This window comes from Amphiura filiformis, chromosome 2 (genome assembly GCF_039555335.1).
Source record: "Amphiura filiformis chromosome 2, Afil_fr2py, whole genome shotgun sequence".
Classification (NCBI taxonomy): domain Eukaryota; kingdom Metazoa; phylum Echinodermata; class Ophiuroidea; order Amphilepidida; family Amphiuridae; genus Amphiura; species Amphiura filiformis.
In genome coordinates, this window is record NC_092629.1 from 45,382,710 (window position 1) to 45,403,369 (window position 20,660).

Consider the following 20,660-nt stretch of genomic DNA (forward strand, 5'->3'; position numbering starts at 1 on the left):
GTACACTCTAATAAATGAGGGTTCTAGATAGAACCTTTTTGTCCTCTCAGGAGAACCCTCCCCCTTCTACCTCTAAAAAGGGTTCTTTAAGTTTGGAGAACCCTTAAAGGTTCTTTAAAGAACCAAAAACGGTTGTGTATCACATTTTGGGGCCATTTTCGATGGTTTTGGAACCATTTTTGGTTCTTTAGAGAACCTCGAAGGGTTCTCCTGATGAGAGGACAACTGTAGAACCTTTTAGAGTGCTTAAAATGATATAGTACTTGCCACTCTTATTTTGTTAAGGATATGCACTGATTGTAATAACAGTAACTCAATGTTTTACATTGCGAGTATTATCTCATGACTCCGCTGGTAACACATTTGAATAGGCCTACTCATTTACCCAGACATAGGCAGAATATTAAAGTTTAATATCTTCTTTTCAGTTATGTCTAAAGAAAGGGTTGATTGAGCTTTATTTCAACCAGCAAAACAGAATTTTTCTTAAGTCAAAAACTAAGCACTGTATTTTACTTGAACCAATACTTGTATCCACAAGTTCAAAGGTCACAATGATTCATCGATCAATCAGAGATCCAATGGACCCTGGAATCCTTACCATTCAGTTCATTATGATTTGCTGTTTTGACTATAATTATGCCCTCAGGCAAAGCAATCATTAGGAATTCAGTCACTCAAAGTAAAGGGTTGCCGCAGTGTCTAGGAATGTAGCCGTATTGTAGGAGATTAAGGTCATGTCTTCCGCAGGGGGTGTATGGATTTCAACGTCAATAGCCCATTGTTTGTAAATTTGTCATAAATCATTTACTTAAGTGCAGTAGTTTGAATGAAAGTGATAATTAATATTTTTGGATCTCAGAACCAAGACCATTAAAAACAAAATTCCCGAGTTGCTTGCCTGATTCCACTCTATGTGTACTGTGGCATGAAACTTAACGAAAGACTTGTCATTGGTTTTACCGTTTCATGGAACCCAGTCATTTGGTTGACCCTTGCGTGGAACCCTGAATGTTAGTCTGCTGCCCTCTGTATGTTCTATACTGTTGCGTGGAACTTTGAAATGTCATTAAAGATCAATCATTGGGTTTACCGTTGCGTGGAACTGTGAAACTTTTCCGATCAAATTGGCGACTTTGAAAATGTAGACAACACTATAGAATTGCATTTATATTGGGAGACTAGGTACAAAATACCTAAAATTGTCATTGTTGAATAATTTAAAAAAAATGGATACTACTTTAGATTTTCAAGTGCCAATGGGGCATGAGACAAACATTTAGTTTTATTTGGTCCAACAGATATAGCATTGAATATGTATAGCTTCAAAGTAACAACACAAAACAAACATTTAAAGATCACAATTTTTACACATCTTCATGCTTTTAACTCAATTAAAAAAATATTGAGACAAAATGATATGAATGGATTTTGGTGCTGCTGTTGTGTTAATTTTCACCCTATAAAGGCCCGTAATTAATCCATTGTAGCAGTCACCTTTTGTCCGGTTCAGGTCAAGGGCTTATACCTATTATCTATTTCAAGGGTAGAGTGCGGTCAAGCTTTGGTTCAAGGTTTTACTGGGCTATTTACTGGGCTATTCCAGCTGAAATCCATACACCCCTATGGAAGAAATGACCCGGGGAAATGACCTTAATCTCCCACACAGGGAATGTGCATTTCAATAGGGTTAATACCTGAATTTGACACACTCCTTGTGTGGGTGATTAAGGTTATGTCTGTTCTTCTATAAGGGTGTATGGATTTCAACTGGAATAGCCCATTTCTCATAGTATTACCAGGTCTATTGCCATACATGTACTGAGTAATCCCTGTTCATAAATCTTTTGGATGCATTCCTTGAGTTGTAGGGCATTATGCCAACTGACTGCAAGCCAGAATAATGCAGGGTGTCCCTGAAAGAACTGTATTGTCGTAAACTTAATTGTTTGAGTAAGCCTTTTTGAGTTTTGCCTTTTGAGGAGAGTGAGAGCAAATATTCTCTACTGCACTCCTTAAATCTGATATAGGATAGTGATTTTAAGCTCTCCTTAGTTGACCATTCTCTCCTTAGTTGACCATTCTCTCCTTATATTCTATTGTAAATGCTCTAAACTGCTCTCCTTGAAGGCTCCAGAAGAGTTATTTAATGCCCTCCTGCAAATTCCAAAAGACAGTCCCTGCACATCATATCTATAATTTCCATGATGGACCATTATTAATATTGCACTGTATTTTGGAATATATAATGATTAAATTGTAATGTACATTTGGTTTATATAGAGGTATATATAATTATTGTATAGAAATCATGTTTCTTGGTATTGTTATCATGGCAACATGTTATTTTGGATCTAATCACATTTATCATGTCAGAAGTGTTGGTATACTTTTTTCCCAGATAAACTGTTGGTTTTCCTGCGTAGTACACTTGTTGTTGTTTATCAAGTCATCAACAAAGTGACAAAAGGATGTATGTTATAGCATGGAAGTAAGAGACATGGAAGCTGGTCGATCCAACACCTATTGAATTATTTACGTAACATTCTATAGAGGATACGTATCAAGCTATTGTGATAACAATGTAGTCAGCGTGTCTTTAATGTGGATCAGACTTGCCGCCTTTATTGCCAGTTCGTTTATTTACAGGTTTATTATTTTGAGCAAAAATCGTGTTTTTCTTGATTATGTTTCAAGTATGTTGTTTTTATTCGGAAAAAAGTGACAGGGATGTTAGATTTGTAATCCATAACTACAGAAATCAATTCAAAATATCGATTTCTACCCTATACTTGCAGATTTTCTTAAACTTCAAAATATTGGAAATCATGCATTTACGTCTAAACCGCTAATTAGCGGTAATAATTGATATGCACACTTGGCACATGCTTTACATTATAAAATGAATCCGCATCTATTTGTGTGCCGGGGCTGCCCGAAATTGCTGTTGACCAGAATGTTCCAGAGTCGGGTATTATCTTTACATTTTGCGTAAAATAAATTGTATTTCATTTCATTTTCTGTTTTAAAACTGCTATCTGAAAGTCTAGCATATATATACATTTAATTGGTAGGTTTTCACATAATTACATACTTTTAATAAAATTGTATCAATTAAACTGATAGCATTCTGACCATTACGTAGGGATTTTATAAAATCTGTTTGTGTTCATAAAACTAGTCATGTACTGCGGTAATATAACACAGCCCATTGTCAGGACTTAGTACACGACCTGTACTGCTATTGATTTTTAAGCGGGAACTTTGATTTTAGACATGGTACACGTTGACCATGCGATGACTCAATTGTTCCACTTTCAACTGTACTGCTTTTGTTCAGTATCGCGGCAAGTATGATACTCACTTTGATGTAGTATTTGACCAGCTTCCATGTGTATTACTTCCATGGTTATAGTTACTTTACTAACATGTTACTTCCTAAATGCTAATGGCCAGCGTTGGCACCGTTTTTTGATGTCGACATAATTCGGATCTCCACAAACCACTCGTAAAGTTGGCAAATTGTATTTTGAGCTACAGCGCACAGTGTGCATAAAGGTTGTATTCATATGTACCTCAAGTTTGTGCGACATGTTTCTCATTTTGTTAGCGCCAGTCAAACACCTATAAACCAATCATTAATCCTATTGTTGAAGAGGATAATGAGGTTCTACTTTATGTATAGAATTCTTAAATACCTCTAGTCTTTGTTTGCTCTGGCTAAATCCTGTTTAAGTGGTGGGATTAAACAATTAAGAATGATAAGACATTCCTGAACCTCGTTGACTTGGGGATGATTTGAAATGACCGCCAATTATGACTGTTTGATATTTATTACCAGCCATGTGGAAAAATAGACATATGTAGCATTGAAATAAGGTACTTTTTGCTGAAGAAGAAAAGTTCAACAAAACCATAACTCTGCTTCTTGATATCTTTTGAAGTCAAATGATACATTATTTTAAAGCTTACGATATATATTTTCTAACAGGAAATAAAACAAAATTGACCTTGAGGCCGACTGTACGAGCATTTTGTCATGGACGGTCACATATAGGCTTTTTTAGCCTTGCTTGAGCATTTTGTTTGAGCCTGGTCCCACAAGGACCAAAGTGTCTCTGCATGAAGCAACCGTTTAAACATCTTTATTATTATTATATGGTGAATTTGGTCAATTATCTGTTGAACTAAGTATATCTGGCTATTCCAGTGTAAATCCATATCCCCTGTGGAAGATGTGACCTTAAGGAGTGTAGATTTCAAATGGAGTCACTCATTCAGGTAACCCTCATTTGAAATTCACACTCCCTCTGTGGAAGATAAAGGTCATGTCTTCCTTAGGGGGTGTATGATTTCAACTGGAATACCTCATCCATTCTGGGATTTAATTGGTGTGTATGTAATTAACAAAAGAGGACATTTGGAAATAAAAGAATCAACTAGAGTCAATTTCATATGTATAATTTTCTTTTTTTCTTTGTTGTGCCTGTTGTTTCTTATCAAAAAGAGTAGACTATCTAAGATTAGACTATCAAAGATTATAGACTATCAAAAAAACTATCTAAGATTAGACTATCAAAAAGATTAGACTATCTTTCTCAAGTTGGTCAGGTTACATGACAAGGTCAGAAAGTTAGAGCTAAAAAAAGAGAAGAAATCAACAAGCAAAGCACAACAACAATTCCGACAAAACTCTTACCAATATGCGAAACGATTGCTTAATGACAAGCAACACAGAACTCCATCCTTTAGTAAAATAGCTGCTTAGAAATACTTCAAAGATGTCAACAACGACAAAAGGCGAGAATACAAATACCATCCTATGAAGGGCATGAAAAGACCACCAAAACCAACAACACAATTCAAGACCAAACCACCAAGCCTGTCAGAGTTGAATGCCTATCTCCAAAAGCGTAGAAATGCAAGTGCTCCTGGAACCAACCGTATTCCCTACCTAGTATGGAAGAAATGTCCAAGAATAACTGGACTGCTTGATGAAGTTATCTGTGACATCTGGAGAAGCACATCAATACCGACTACATGGAGAATAGGTGAAACCATCCTTATCTCCAAAGAAGAGAATACCAATGATCCATCATGCTTCAGACCTATCAGTCTGAAGAATTCCAGTGGCAACCTTGGAATGGGTATTCTTGCTCAAAGGACAATCGAGTACCTGACAGAGAACAAATATATTGATATTAATGATAATGCTGTTCAGAAAGGTTTTATGGAGAACATATCAGGATGTGTGGAACACACAGGCACTCACTGAAATGCTCCAAGATGCCAAAAGGAACGGCAAGCCAATTGTTACAACCTGGTTAGATTTGTCAACAACTTCCTCAACTGGACAAGAACTATGAAGGCCAAACCATCCAAATGCAGATCTCATGCGATGAAGAAAGTAATTCCAAACGCAGAACGGAAGTTAAATGGCCACAAGACCCAATATGTAGCTTACAATCCTCAACTACAAATAGACGGACAGATGATCACCTATATTCACACCCAGCCAGCCCATGCGATTCCTAGGAAAGCTCATCTATGAAGACCCAAAGGATAATGGCATCAGACAAATGATTAATCAGAAACTGTTAGCCATGCTGAAAACTACTGATAAAAGTTAACTGAATGGAATCATGAAAATGTGGATATACAATCATATGATTATCCCCAAAATGACATGGGAGTTCACTACAATCTCCCAAAAACCTACATCGAGAACCTGGAGGCAACATGTACGAAGTACTTGAAGAGATGGGCCGGCATTAGCAGGTGCACCGCCAATAGTGCACTGTACAGAAGGAAAACATGGCCTACAGTTGAAAAAACTCACCACCGCTGTCAAATGCATGCAGGTCATCAAATACCATCTCAACAAATATTCCAGAGATGGAAAGACCCAAACACTATATAGAGATTGTTTGGAAAATAAAGCCAAGAAGAGGTGGAATGGAGTTAAAGAGCTCGAACAGAGAGAGAGCGTCACCTCATCTTAAATGCGATGAGTCGAGGTCAAACTAACCGGGCAGGACTGGGTTTCAAGAAAACTCGAAAGCTTATTAGGGATATGAGCCAGAAAGAGCACAGAAAATGCCTCACTAATCTGGTGAAAGAAGGGAATGAAGAAGATATGCTAGTTTACCTCTACCATTATGTCTACGGATGTGTTAAACAAGGAGAGTGGTTGAGATGGGACTCTGCCATGCAGACTGACACCTCATGGAAGAAGCTCCTATGACACCAGAGCTCCCGCCTTTCCATATCAATGCCATCCATGACCAACTTCCTTCACCTGCTAATCTGAAACTGGGGTAACCAATCTTGGACTGTGCCAACTCTGCAACTACCGTAACTGTACTCTGCTCCACATCCTGAATTGTCGCAGCTACTCGCTTGAGAATGGACGGTACAACTGGCGCCATGACCAAACACGAAGAACAATAGCACCAGGCCTGGAGCCATATATTGATGAGGCTAACAACAGCAAAACAACAGAGTATACTCCAGCCTTCATCCCTACCATTGCTTTCCGTACAGCCGATGGCACAACATACAGGAACCCAGCTCTACGTACTCCAAAGACAGAAGTAATAGACATCCTGAAGAAGGCTAGAGACTGGACCTTCCTGGTGGATGAGGAGCACAAGCCAATAGTGTTCCCTCTAGAAGTAGCAGAAACTGCCAAGCGGCCTGATATTACGATCTATTCAGCCACCAAACATGCAATCATCATAGAATTGACAGTATCATCGGAGGAGAACCTAGAAAATGCGTACGCCATGAAAAAGTGTAAATATGAAGACCTGGTAGCCGAATGTGAAAACAGAGGATGGGCTGTGTTTTACTTCCCAGGAAAATAAGCCTAAGATTATTGCTGAAACTTAATCACGCTCTTTTAAGATTAAAATCACGCTTTCAAATGTAGATTGACTTGATCGATCGACTTCTCTGCTCGTGAATATTGCACTGCGAAAAACTTCTCTTGTATACTTTGATCAAGGTAACATCGAACCTGATATTCTGCGGTCACACAATTTTGTAACAAACTGAAATGAAACCGAAACTGCTTTCTACAAGTTTTAAGTTTTTAACAAAGGGCACAGACAAAGATATCGGTAATGACGTCGGTCAAGAGCTTAGGCAGGTTAATAGGAAACCACGTGACCAAAACCAATCCTCAAACTCATAATTTGAACCGACCGACTGTCTTTTATGATATAATGTCGAAATTAGGATACTTAGGGCCCATTCTCCGATAAAGCGTCCAAGTTTGGTCTCCGGAATGACAAAATGCCAACCACAAAGAATTCATAAAATTCATTCAGAATCGTAAACTATAATAGTTTAAGAACACAAAACAATGCATGGGTGATTTTTCAACAATACTTCATTTTTGAGCAATATTACTTGTACGTATTGGGGTTAACGTATCAGTGGTAACGTATCTGTGAAACCCTTTCCCATCTTTGTCTTAATCGTGCAAGTGTAATAACTGACCGACTTAATACCCATACTTGATCAGTCATCATCCAATATACTAAAGTCTGGTATGGTATTTGGCTTCATTTATCACAGCGTTTTTTCCGAGGGGAGTAGAATTTAGGTAACGTATCTGTGACGGCATGAACGTAACGTCAGCACTTTGTGCCATTAATGGCCCTATTTTTTTACTTTGAAACCATTGTGTTATGTTCCATATATCTTAATACTAATTATAGAGAGTTTGTCCGTCTGTCCGCGCGCTATCGCGTGCGCGCGGAGCTATCGTGTGCTCGCAGAGCGCGTACGCGGAGTATCAACGGGCGTGTGCGCGGAGTACCGACGGGCGCAGTGCGCGGGTATCGGAAAGCATTACAGTGTGTATGTGACTAATTTACAGGTCCATCTCATTCGGACCAGAACCAGGCAAGGCCTATAGCCCATTATATTGATCACTAAGAGACGCAGGCCTACCGGGTATATCATAGTAGTTTCATTAGAGATAGGCCTATTATGAGAACCACCCAACCCGAGAACCGCGAAATCTAGTATAATATAACTATGAAGCCTGCTTGATCCATCACATATCAGAACAATCATCTAGCCAATTATTTTTGTTATCCATTAGAAATATGGTAACGTATCTGTGAACAATATTGGCGACATAGTCTGAAAGACCTGTTGGAAAAATTTAATAATCTGTGTTGTGATGATTTATACTTTATAACTAGGACATGATACCAGCTAATGAAAAGTACCTATAATCTATTATATGCGCGCATGTTTAGAGAGCAGGGACACATTACATGATACGGAACACACCTTGGCTGGCGACATGGAGGAAAACAATGGACATGCATAATCAGCTTTATTGTTTTATACTTTCTAGGCATGTTGCAACCTCTATCTAGTCTCACACATTTTAAAAAGCAACTCCTAAGTATAAGTTATATTAATAAAAGTCATTTCTTTCTGACGAAACAAGTCTGAATACGACTTGAAACTATGGGCGACACATATTTGGCATTTTGAACACTTTATCGGAGAATGTGCCTTAGGATAATAATTGTTCTGTCGCCAAATGCTGGATTCACTATACTTCAAGACCCCCCCATGCCAAAAAAGAAATTCTAACTTTCTTGCATGGTGTGTATCGTTTCTTGGCTGGTATGGCTCTCCTTGGCCTTTGTCTTATGTGGGTATTTTTCTGCTCTGAAAAAAATATGGAAAATGTCGCTTCGTCCACTCTGCCATGAAAACTTTTTAGCTCGCCGCGCCAAATGGTGTGGCAAGACCATTATGGGGAAGCCCCCTCCCCCCGGTCTGGATCCGTCCTTGGTCACAGTGTGGTCCTTGGTAGGCTTAACAATTCAGTTCGGTTACCTGGTATTTCCCCATTTTAGCATTTCCGCGCCTTCTTTTTTTCGTGACTCGCTCGACCTTGTCGTATAACGCGTAGGTGGAACAATACGTGCAAAGGTCCATCGTCAGATCGTGCGTAGGCTATGGTCCGTAACCATGGTAATGCTTGTATAAGCGGCTTTAAAACCTAAATGCGAAACGCGGTCGACATCTGTTTATTATTTTTTATTTTTAGAGTCAGCATTATATATGGTCTCAAATCAGCCCAGAGTTAGGTTAGATTGAAAATTGGCCTATTCTATTTAAAATGCACACTCCCCGTGTAGAAGATTTTGGAAATATCTTCCACAGGAGGAGTAGGCCTATGTTTTTCAAATCTAATTAGTCAGAGTTAATCATTTTGAAACTCATGCTCCCCATGTATAATGGCTTTACCTACAACCAAGGAAATTAATGTTGGCACACTCTGGCATACTAAACATGCTAAATGTAAATCGCCACCCCTCTCCCCCAGTTCAATGTTGATGAAAGCACTTTTTCCATTGGGCTCTCCAGTCTCCCCTACATTGATTGAGGGGAATGGGGAGGGAAGGGGAAAGGAGAAGGTATGTACTTCTCATCAAACATAGTTCTACTAATTTCACTGAACTATCAGAGCGGCAATGAAGAGTTCCAACATAATTATTGTCAAGGTGTGCCAACTATTAATTTAGTTGATTGTAGATATCTTTCACAACTGGAGTGACTAGCCATTCTATTTGAAACTTATAGGCCTACTCCCTCTGTGGAAGACTTTAGGTAAATCGTCCACAGGGGTAGTGTGCATTTTAAATGGAATAGCCCATTAATAATAGATTGATTTTCATAGGAAAATGAGTGCATTAAATTAAATGAGAAAAATTCTACGACTAAAGATACATTTCTTTTCCCACTATTAATGCGGCGTTGCCATTCATCAGCTGAAATGACTCATTTTTACGATCTGCGCATGCTCATTGCCATCTTTTACGTTACCAACTCAAGAAAATTCGATTTTGTTTTGTCAGTTTTTGTTTTCAATACACGGACTGGAAGTTCAATACACAGAGAGCAGCTTACCAAGTTACCATATTCTTTCAACACATAAATTCATCTGCAAGTCCAACAAAGTTTTTACAAATACCAAAAATAACGAAATATATTCAAGGTTGTGAGATATAATCATAAATTTAATATCAAAAGAATATACGCCATGCGCCACCGTATAGCCAAGTGGCGGTCATTAGCTTAATTCATCTCAATGCAACAAAGGATCTGTGATGCATTACTATGTCCTTTAGAAATAGGCCTATTGTCACTTGAGCTTTCAAATTTATAGAGACATTGAGACACTCGACGTCCGACAATAGAATTTTTCAAAGTTGAATTAATTACATCGCTGACCTATTGGCGATTGGGTTTTAGCCAATGATTGCTTTCTACAAAAACGATTCTCTTACAAATGCATGTACGCACAGTTTCCACCTCGATACTCCCGAGCAAACAAAAATTTCCAAGCACAGCGAGTCTAAACTCTACGCAGACTTAGCACAGGCTTCTGTGCTGTACTCTGATACCTGTATGATGATCTAAAGATTTTCCAACTGTGCTGTAGGCCTACTCTGATACATTCGCTCGCTGTTCGAGAGGCGTCGCGGTTTGAGAACGGGGCTAGTTCTATGCAGACTGTGTTTTACTGCACTATTGAATGCATATAGCGTCATAAGAGCTGTGTGAGATTTAGTGGAAAATAGAAATCTGTGATTGGTTTTTGTCAAAACCTCAAGTGTTCCCCTCATCCAATCAGATTTTTTTTTAACGAACGAAAGCTTCCCTCTAAAAACACTATTTCATTAGGTCAACAGATAACGCAATTCAATGTTTATAGCAAGGCTAATGTGGTATCTACTGAACTTAGGAAACGACTTATCCCAGTAGTACAATGTTTGACCAAAGTGTATGTTTGAAATTCAAAACCTCAAGTGTTCCTTACAATATTTGTCCAATTTTATGTCATTAAATGAAAGAGCACACTTATATTGTCCATTATACTAGCCTCATTTTAATGAGCAATGGCAAATTCTCTTTAAGTTGCAAATCTTGTGCAAAAAGTTACTAATTTCGCCTGTTTTGTCATACGGTTGTTAATTCAATGAACTATGACTTTGCTAAAGAGCGTATACAAATTGTTACGGCGCTGAGTGTAAATTCGGCTTATTGTAATATCAGCAGCCGGTAGGCAATTTACGTGCTCTGCTTCAGACACAATAATTATTTACCTGGTACATCGTCCACGCCAGGTAAATAATTATTTTGTACAGGTACTTATACTTGTACTCCGCGCTCGTTGAGCGATTGGTTAAAAAACCAATCATCGGCTAAAAATCAATCGCTAATTATAGCTCAGCGATGTAGGCCTAATTATATTCAGCTATGAGTTTTCATTCAAAATAAACAAGCTAAATCTATTGTCAATGTATTGTTAAAGGTCGAGTCTTTCAATGGTCTGTATAGAATAGTAAACTCATGTACAATAAGATCACATTTCTCCGTTGCATATTGAGATGAATTGATTTTATTCCCTATAATGAAAATAGACTACCGTACCCGGTACATTATGATGGTGTAGATTCTTTTGATGTGATCATATTCTCAAACCATTTAATATACCGTTATTTTTGCTTTTTGTACAAATCATTTGTAAGAATTGCAGTTGAATATATGTGTTGAAAGGATATGTAGGGCCTATAAGCGTTACTTATTTATACTGTGCGCATTGAAATTCCACTCTGCGTCTTGAAAACAAAAACTGATGAAAAATCGACTTTTCTTGAGTTGACAACGTTAAAGAGGATAATGAACATGCGCAGATCGTAAAAATCATTTATTTCAGCTAATAAATGGCTGCATTCGTAATGAGGAAGAAGCATGCATTTTTATGGTAACCGGTGGTGTGCTTAGCCTGCACGAGTCGACCGACCGGCCTATCTCGAACAAACTCGCCATGCGTGGCTGTTGAAGAACTTGTGGCCACATGGACTCGCCTTTCTATCATGACAATTTCTGACACGAAGATATAGGGATGATGATGCTGTGCGATGTGCGCAGGCCCTACCTGTACCTACGGAGTACGACACTAGGGGTCTATCCCTGAGGATCTTTGTCGAAAAAAGGGATCACTCCGGGCTCCAAGTAGCCTAGATGGAGTAGAATGATGTGTGACTCAAACTAAAAAACAACACCCACCCGATAACCATTTTATAAGTAAATAAAAAAATGCAACTATACCGGTAGGGGTTCCCGAACAAACCTATTGTTCCCAACCCGACTATTAGGCCCTAAAGGCTTATGTCCTTTTAAGGACATAAGCCTTTACGGCCTAAAAGCCTTTAATAGGGCACGTATCCGACACTGTACTTAGAACCCCAATTATTAAAAAAATATGAGCCAGGCGAAATAATGAATTCATAGCAAAATTATCTTTATTAGTCTACCCAATTGTTTCTGATGTGAAAGGATCGTACACGACATGTAAATGTTGTCTCCGCAGGTAAAAGGCTTTACTCAACATTGATCGATGATACCAAGAACACATGATTGGATTATCTGCTGATCCCACGAACCGCTGTGCGACTGCACGACATGAAGAGTCTAACTGGTGAAAGGTCACTCGTGCACTGACCTGCGACGTTATTTCAATATTGTCGATTGGTCCAAAGGGACGCAGTTCATCGAAGAGGGAGATGGTGTTATGGTTTGGTTTCTTACGAAAGTGGCGCCATCTATTGAAGAAAAATGATAACGGTACAACATTAATAAAAACATTTTTCAAACCGAAAGAGGAAGCAAACGAAAAAGAGAAGAAAAGTAGCAGGATGACGTTTATGAGGGAGAGCCAAGACAAAATGAAACGTGCAACATCAAAATTTGGAAACGCAATCAGTGGTTTGGAAATATGGTGCTGACTCCAATATAGTGTATATAGAAAAGAGTTTGTAATGCTGAAAATAACATTTACCACATTGTCAAAAACACTACGTCTCAGGGAGGTATAAGATCTAACAACAGAAATGAAAGAAAATTGAGTAAGACGGGCAATATAAAACACTTCTACAACTGCAATCGGAGGTCTGAGCATCTGCAACGATAATGGGCAGCAATACACCGGCTCCTTAGGCCTATAATACCTACCATTTAGGGTTTAGGGTTAGGGATAGGGGTAGCGTATTGTGGCCCATTTTGGTTGCGGCCCAGTGGGCACACCTGACGTTGAAATCAGGTTGAAATTTTGACGTCCAGACGTTGAAATCACGTTGTATTTGCAAGTGGACTTCAACCTGATTTCAACCTCCTTAATTTTTGCATTGAAAGTTGGTATCAACGTTGTATCAACGTTGTATCAACGTTGTATCAACGTTGTATCAACGTTGTATCAACGTTGAAATTTCAACCTGATTTCAACTAACCTCTAGGTAGAAATCAGGTTAGGTTAAACTTCGCCTAACCTGTGCCGGCTCGTGGGAAACATGCGGCGCGTCACGGCCCGGGCTCAGTCATCTCATCTGAATTCCAGCCACTGATTGCTCTTTCAAATTACAGGCCTACTTCCTGCTTCCATCACGTCTTTACCTAACCATTCCAGACAGATCAGGGACTGTGTCTTCATGTAATTTATTTTTTAAATAGCTACCTGACAAGTATGGTTGAGAGCGGCAATTGTCTGCAGTTGCCTTCCCTATCTTTCTGCACTAATGCCGCCAGCTTATCGGGAGATCCACGCCGCTTTAAAACTTCCGCCGCTGGCCTAGGCGGACTCATTGCCTCATGGTACGGCAAGACAGCGTCAACAACATGCCGACGACTCTCTTGGTAGACCTCCCAGTGATGTCGGCAGCATGTCGGGGCATTCGTGATACCTGCAAAGTTGAGGACAAGACAGAGAAGTTGTGGGTTGTCCGGGACTGTTCTTAACCCTCTCCACGACAAGTTTCCGATTTTGTTTTAAAAATTCAAAAATTGTACAAATTATGTAAATTTTCATGACCATAATTTGGAATCGGCATAAAATGTATTAAAATGAGTACAAACAATTAAGGCTCTAAAGATCCCGATCATGGGGCAAGATAGTGTAAAATACCACATTTTTGCGCGCTAAGCTCGAAAACTTCACATGACTGTACAGCCTCTTTAATAAATCGGTATATTTATGTACTCCCCCAATAATACCGGGGTAAAATGATGCAACCGGGAAATTCTTTCGCCTTTGCCCCGGAATTTTGGCTAGCTATTGACTCTCACCGAGGGAGTGTTGGCTAGTATCGATTCTGATTGACAGATATTTGTCGCAAAATTTTCGCAAGACAGACAGATGGGCCTAATGTTGTTTCAATGTCTGTAAACTCAAAGTCAATAAGAAGTCATTGTGGTCCGATAGGCTCATTCTGAAGTTGCAAACAAGAATGAAAATTTCTCTTGCGTCAGACAGCAAGTGCGTGCAGCGTGCGGTCTGAAGTAGGCCTAATGCCAATGGTAACTTACCCATATCCACCGGCGTACTTGGCATTCTTTGCTTACACTCTGACGTCGTCTGCTTCCCAACAAATAATCGATGCGAGTTATCGTAAAGTTTCGTAAAAACTCGCGATTCCATTGGCCGTAACGGCACTCTTTTATTAAACAATATCGTCCGATCTGTCATCAAAACATCTTGGCGGTTTAATGGGGCTAGCTTAAATGGACGTCTTTGGTGGCGTGCTGTCGGCGTCACACTGAGAGCGTGTTCCATGTAAAGCGGCATTCTGTTGACCGTTTTCGTATTGTGAGATGTACAATTATATAATTAGTCCGTGTTTTTATTGGCAAGATTATTATTAGTTCTTATAAAATCCGACCGCGGAGTGCCGACAGTAATGCTGCCTGATCCCATCCGTTATCAAGAGAGAAGCATGTAAACCTGACATGATTTCCTGATTTCTATGTAGCATCATCTTTTCGCTGTAAAATCCTCGAGAAAATGCTTCAAAAATTGGTTGGTAGGCCTACTTAATATCGATGACGATATAACTACCGTATGTTGTTTTCACTATAGACATACGTACTTGTTTGTCTGGGGTTTTCACGATATACATCATGCCTGTTGTCAAGTACGCGCAATTATAAGCGCCATGTTGTTCGCGTGTTGGATACGCGACAACGCCGCGCTGTTGCTGTTGTCGTACGCGTAATTATCCCTTTTCCACGTCACAGAACGTCATTCAATCGATATTGGGAACGAAGGAACTAGATGCCATGTTATGATGTTAAGTTTTAAGGTCTAGGCCTACTGATAGCAATGTAGGCCTACTATAGTTTAATTTCTTCCCGGTTATACACTCTATAATTTGATGCAACATGCAAGAAAAACGAAAACAAACCATGATGCTACGGAGAAGTCAATTTATGAACGGCGAAACGAGTGTTCGCGCGAGTCAGCGATGTTCGCGCACGACATCGTTAGCTGAGTAAACGGCGCGGTCAACTGAGGCTAGATGTCAGCCCGATGAAATTTTCGTGTCGTGTAAAGATAATTCGATTACCCAATTGAAGATTGTTTGATTGATAGCATATTTTTTTAAAAATTGCTTCGAAGTGTTCATGAATACTTTGTGAGGGTGGTAAAAAATTGCAGCCTTCGACTTAAAAACAATTTAGTTCCCGCTTTATCTGTTTAAACGGTCTTGACAATTTTTGATCATCACTTTTTTACGGACCGAAATCTTGTTGATCCCCCTCTTCCGAAAAGCGGCGCCTGTGCACAAATTTTCACGTAGTGCAGGGTGAGAGGGTCGGGGGTTCTCCGATTTCCCTAATTAACATCACAATTTCTCTTGTCTTTGCCTATAGCTTTTATATAATATTATCCTCAAATTTAGTGCCTTCAATTCTCCTTCCCCTTTGATGAACAAGATAATCATGTTCTCACAAAAAAACTTCCTGACTATAATAGGGCCTATCAAATTCACCAGTTGACGAGAGTTGGAAAAAGGAGGCGGTATTATGTGTTATTCTTCGAAGAGGCCTTGAAGCTATGACCAAGCAAAAAAACCGACCTACCCTAAAAATAGGCCAACCCTTACTTTTTTTTTGGCAAAAACAAAGTTTAAAAAAATTAATCTAAAAAAAGAGAAGAAAAGTTCCAAGGCCTTTATTAAATGTAATTTACAGCTTTAAAAGTTTTAAAAGAATCCACCCCTACCAACTCTATTTTTTATGTTACGTCAATCAAACAAATTTTTTAGGCCTTAGAAAAGATTGCCAGAAAATCTGTGACATTAGGAAGTGGTTGACTAAAAACAAAACTTCTCCTGAATGAAACCATGACAGTGGCGTAGCTGCCCCCGGGGGGGAGGGGCAGGGGGCATTTCCCTGGCAAAAATTGCCTAATTGGGCCCCGCCCCTAGTGCAAGGAAAAAAGAGGAAAAGGGAGGTAGAGAGAGGAAAAAAGAGAGGAGAGGGGGGGAGAGGAGGGGCAGAGAGATGGGGAATCCATACGATATGCAATACAATACGATTATTATCAATAAGACTGGCAAAAATGGTCTATTTGGGCCCCGGCCCCCTAGTGCAGGGAAAAAAGAGAAAGGTTTGGTGGATTTGGGCCCCGCCCCATACAGGCTTGCCCCCCCCCCCTAGAACAAAATCCCAGCTACGCCACTGCACCAAGACGGAAGTACTTCTTGTCAAGTTTCGTGATCTTGGAGCTGTTTTTGACGAACACCTAACGATGATTATGAATAACATGATGCAGTCATGTCTACAGTAGAATTCACCACGACCTTTGCAGGACTTAAACCCCATTAAAAGCTATTAAACCAAGATAACACTCAGCTCAACTGATTAAATCATATCTTCTCTGGTTAAATACACACAACATATGTTTCTGCTTTACACGTACAATGGAGCAATGAGCTGGTATTAAAGTTTCAGTTGGGTGAACGATTATAAAGCGAACGCTAGAGAACAATTCTGTGTGGGCTTTTGTTTACGAAATGAGACAATACGTGCTTATTGTTAACCAGCGTTCTTGAAAATGAGAAGCATGGTGGTTTGCAGACTTAACACGGTTTGGAAATAATTTCTTCATATTTTTTGGTGTTATCTGTCGTTTACATATCCTTCCTAAAACACCAAAGTACGAAAATTTCCAAACATCTAAATTAGCTAAAAATTTAGGACATGTTACAAAACTACATTTTCTAGAATTTTAGATGAGTACTTTAAATATTGGCCGGTTATTTTTCACACAGCGACGTTAACTAGACAATGTACTATTACCTATAACATACACTAAAACACCAAAGTACGAATATTTCCAAATATCTAAATTAGCTAAAAATTTAGGACATGTTACAAAACTATATTGTCTAGAATTTTAGAAGAGTACTTTTAATATTGGCCGGTTATGTTTCACACAGCGACGTTAACTAGGCAAATCCCCATACTTCTAACGTACGCTATTTGTAGAGGTCACGCGTCAATGGTAAGAGCACTGTGTAGGCCTATTGTGTATAGGAAAACGGACAGTAACTGCAGTATGACGTCTGTTGCTGTGCCTCTTTAGTGTGACCATGAAGGTAGTAGGCCTAGATATCTCCACTACCTTCATGGTGTGACAAGGCAGTCGGTATTAAAGCTTTACACACACTTCTGTGTTGTTAAGGGTAGGCGAGGTATTGTTGGTCGAAGCAACCTAAAAATCGATTTTCATTATCTAGATCAATATATTATTGAAAAATAACACATTGATGTTTTGCAAAAGTTCATTCTACAAATTGTATACTTTGCAAACTTGATTAATTTATTGTTGTTAATGAGTTATGTATACGTTTTACAAAAGTGTTGTTGTTTCAGCCCTCTTTACAACGTAACTCAAGAACCGCAGCACCTATAAAAGTATATCTGTGATATTTTAATTCTTCTACATACTCGCTATGAATTGAGCAATGCAGTTTTTGCCAAAGCTCACTACCATTCGTAAGATGCCGTGAACTACCAAATCACAACAGTTTAAAATAATTAATAACCTTAATGTTTAACAATATTGGACGAATATCCAAATGTGTGTGAATAAATCACTTTCATAACTAAACGGTTGTTTATGGTCGAAGTCCCCCAATGGTTGTTTTGCACATAAGACAAGTAGGATGTTCTTTGCCTTCCAGGTCTTCTTTTACCATGTAATGGGGTGTAGAGAGCATATATCTTTTGCATGGTTCATCTTCCTGTTGAGTTGATAAGAGGCACAGTGTTGGTGATGGTATAGATTCTTTCATTAGGCCTATACTAACATGGTTAGTGCGCTTGATGTTCAGCATTATCCTGTAACATAATGTATACCAAAAGCGTTGCTCTTATTTTCCATGTCAGTAGATATCACCCAGGACTCGCAGCCATAGAACAATTATTATACTGTAACACAAGTGGTGTGAAAAAGCTTGACTTTTGTTGCAACAGTGATTGTTGGACTTCTCCACAGATGACCCAGTTTCCAAAATGCATACCATGCAAGCGTCTTCCGCGTCGGGAGAGGTCACTGGTGCTAGAGCCCATCATTTAAATAAAGATATTTAAATTCGGTGAGTGACATACTTGATGGGTTATCCGTATACAATGTAGGCCTACTTAGAGTGGTGGCTGTGGATTGCAGTTGATGTACTCGGTTTTAGTAACACTGATGATGAGACCCAGGCTTTTTAATACAGCCGCTGTTCTGGTGTAGCGCGCCTGTTCCCGCGGGATGGAAGATTCAAGTAAGGCAATATCGTCAGCGAAAACCCAAGTCGTTCAAAACTTGGGCAGGATATCGCCTGGAACGACGCGGATGTGTTTCTACACCACTGTCAGTCCCCTCGGTAGCCATCTTCATCAAATAGTCGTTGAGAATAATGAATAGGAATGGAACACCCACCTGCAATACTCCAGTAGTCACTCTAGGACATGTAGGAAGGGATCCGAGATGTTGCCATCTACCAATATGGTGCTTTGTGAATTAGTATACAGTAGGCCTACAGGTATTGCCTTTACGATGCTCTCTGGGATACCATAGTGCCGCAAATCAGAAAACATCATCTTCCTGTTGATTGAATCAACTGCTTTCTTGAAGTCAATGAATATTTGGTTGTTGTCACACTGGAGGACCTGGAATCTGTTTGAAAGTTCAACCTGGTTCTTAATAGGAGTTGCAACTTCTCCCAGTTGTACTTAGGCCTCTTACAAGGTTTACCTTTGGTGGTTCGGAGACTGGTGTGCAATCGTATGCTGAGTATTCGATGGTCTGAATCCAGCTCTACAGAGTTATAAGCTCTGCAATTGTGCAGGGAGTTTACCCACTTACTGTTGACAAGGATGTGGTCCAGTAATTGGTGTTTTGAGCCCCCGCCCCCCCCCCCAACTCAACAAAAATGTTGACAACCATGAGAGTTACCAAATTGCGCAGAAAAGGGGTTATTTTTTACCAGTAGCAAGGACCGCGAAATTGGCAAAATAGGGGGTATTTAATTTGCACTGTCCGTGAAATTTGACAGGGAAATCAGCTAAATAGGTGTATTTAATTTGCACTGTCCGCGAAATTTGGATAAAAGGGGTACTTGAGAAAATCCAGAAATATTTAGTGTCATTGATAAGGGGTGTTTGAAATTCTAATCATTGAAAAGGGGTGTTTGAAATTCTGGTCATTAAAAACTACAAAAAAGGGGTTGTTTTGGCCAAATTTTGTCCTCGATTTTGCATGAAAAAGGGGGGTAAATTTGATGAAAATCATGGTTGTCAACTTTTGTGTTGAGTTGCGGGCCGGGTTTGAGCCCGTTGGGTGCATCCATGTCCAGAGACGACTTTGGGGTGGGGGAATCTTGATTGTGAAGGACGGAGCTTGAATTCCTGGCATAAATTATATGGTCGCATGTCATAAGTTGGGTATGCAAAAAGGGTGGAGGGATTACATTTTTTGGAAAATTGCGTTACAAATTTGATTGGCTTTCCGTAACCCCATATCCTACAGCAGTGGTTGATACCTCATTTTAAGCCTAATATTATACTCTTCCAGTCTACTGAAGCATATAATTATACATTATTCAATAAAAAAATCACATCAGTTGAAACAAAAAATGCCAGGGGTGGAGGAGCAGGCGGATGTGGAGCAGGCGGATGCGGGAATGTGCAATAGGGCCTATGTGAAAATTCACATGTCAGCATGTCAAAACTACTGATTGCTTTTTCAAATCTAGTGAGGCTATGATGTATTGACAGCTCTGAATGTTGAATTTGTGCAACTAAAACAATTACTGACTACTTAAGGTGGTACTACACCCCCTGATAAATTTTTTGACTAATTTTGCATTTTTCTCAAAAAGTAACTACACACTGGTAACAAAAGTTATGTATATTATAGGGATAAGGACTCCAATTACTTCACTGAAATTTCAGTGATTCAAGACAAGGGGTTCATTATATATGCTAAGAAATGAGGTACATTCTAGCGGTACCTCTTTTCTTATAATACATATAACATACCGCTTGTCTTGAGTCACTGGAATTCAAGTGTAGTAACTGGATTCCTTACCCCTATAATATACATAACTTTTGTTACCAGTGTGTTATTATTTTTGAGAAAAATGCAAAAAATCACAAATTTATCAACAGGTGTAGCGCCACCTTAACGGGTTATATGTTCCATTTTTTTTCATTTTTGATGAAATCCTAGTTGAATTTCAGTATTTTTAGCAACATGCTAATGTACATTTCTCTTCTTGATATTCATT

The 20,660-nt window shown here is 39.2% G+C and overlaps 1 protein-coding gene across 1 annotated transcript; it reads left to right on the plus strand.

Moving 5' to 3' along the window:
• Positions 1-5,522: 5,522 nt before the first annotated feature.
• Positions 5,523-6,866, plus strand: LOC140140898 (uncharacterized). The gene is made up of 2 exons (XM_072162653.1): positions 5,523-5,596; positions 6,392-6,866. Exons 1-2 carry the CDS (start codon positions 5,523-5,525, stop codon positions 6,864-6,866), a joined length of 549 nt encoding a protein of 182 aa, XP_072018754.1.
• Positions 6,867-20,660: the final 13,794 nt, after the last annotated feature.

What these genes read in the sequence shown, in the direction of transcription:
- LOC140140898 (XM_072162653.1), top strand. Translation starts at nt 5,523, where the DNA reads ATGCGATTCCTAGGAAAGCTCATCTATGAAGACCCAAAGGATAATGGC. An exon ending in CAAATGATTAATCAGAAACT is followed by an intron (nt 5,597 to 6,391) that starts GTTAGCCATGCT and finishes GAATTGTCGCAG; the next exon opens with CTACTCGCTTGAGAATGGAC.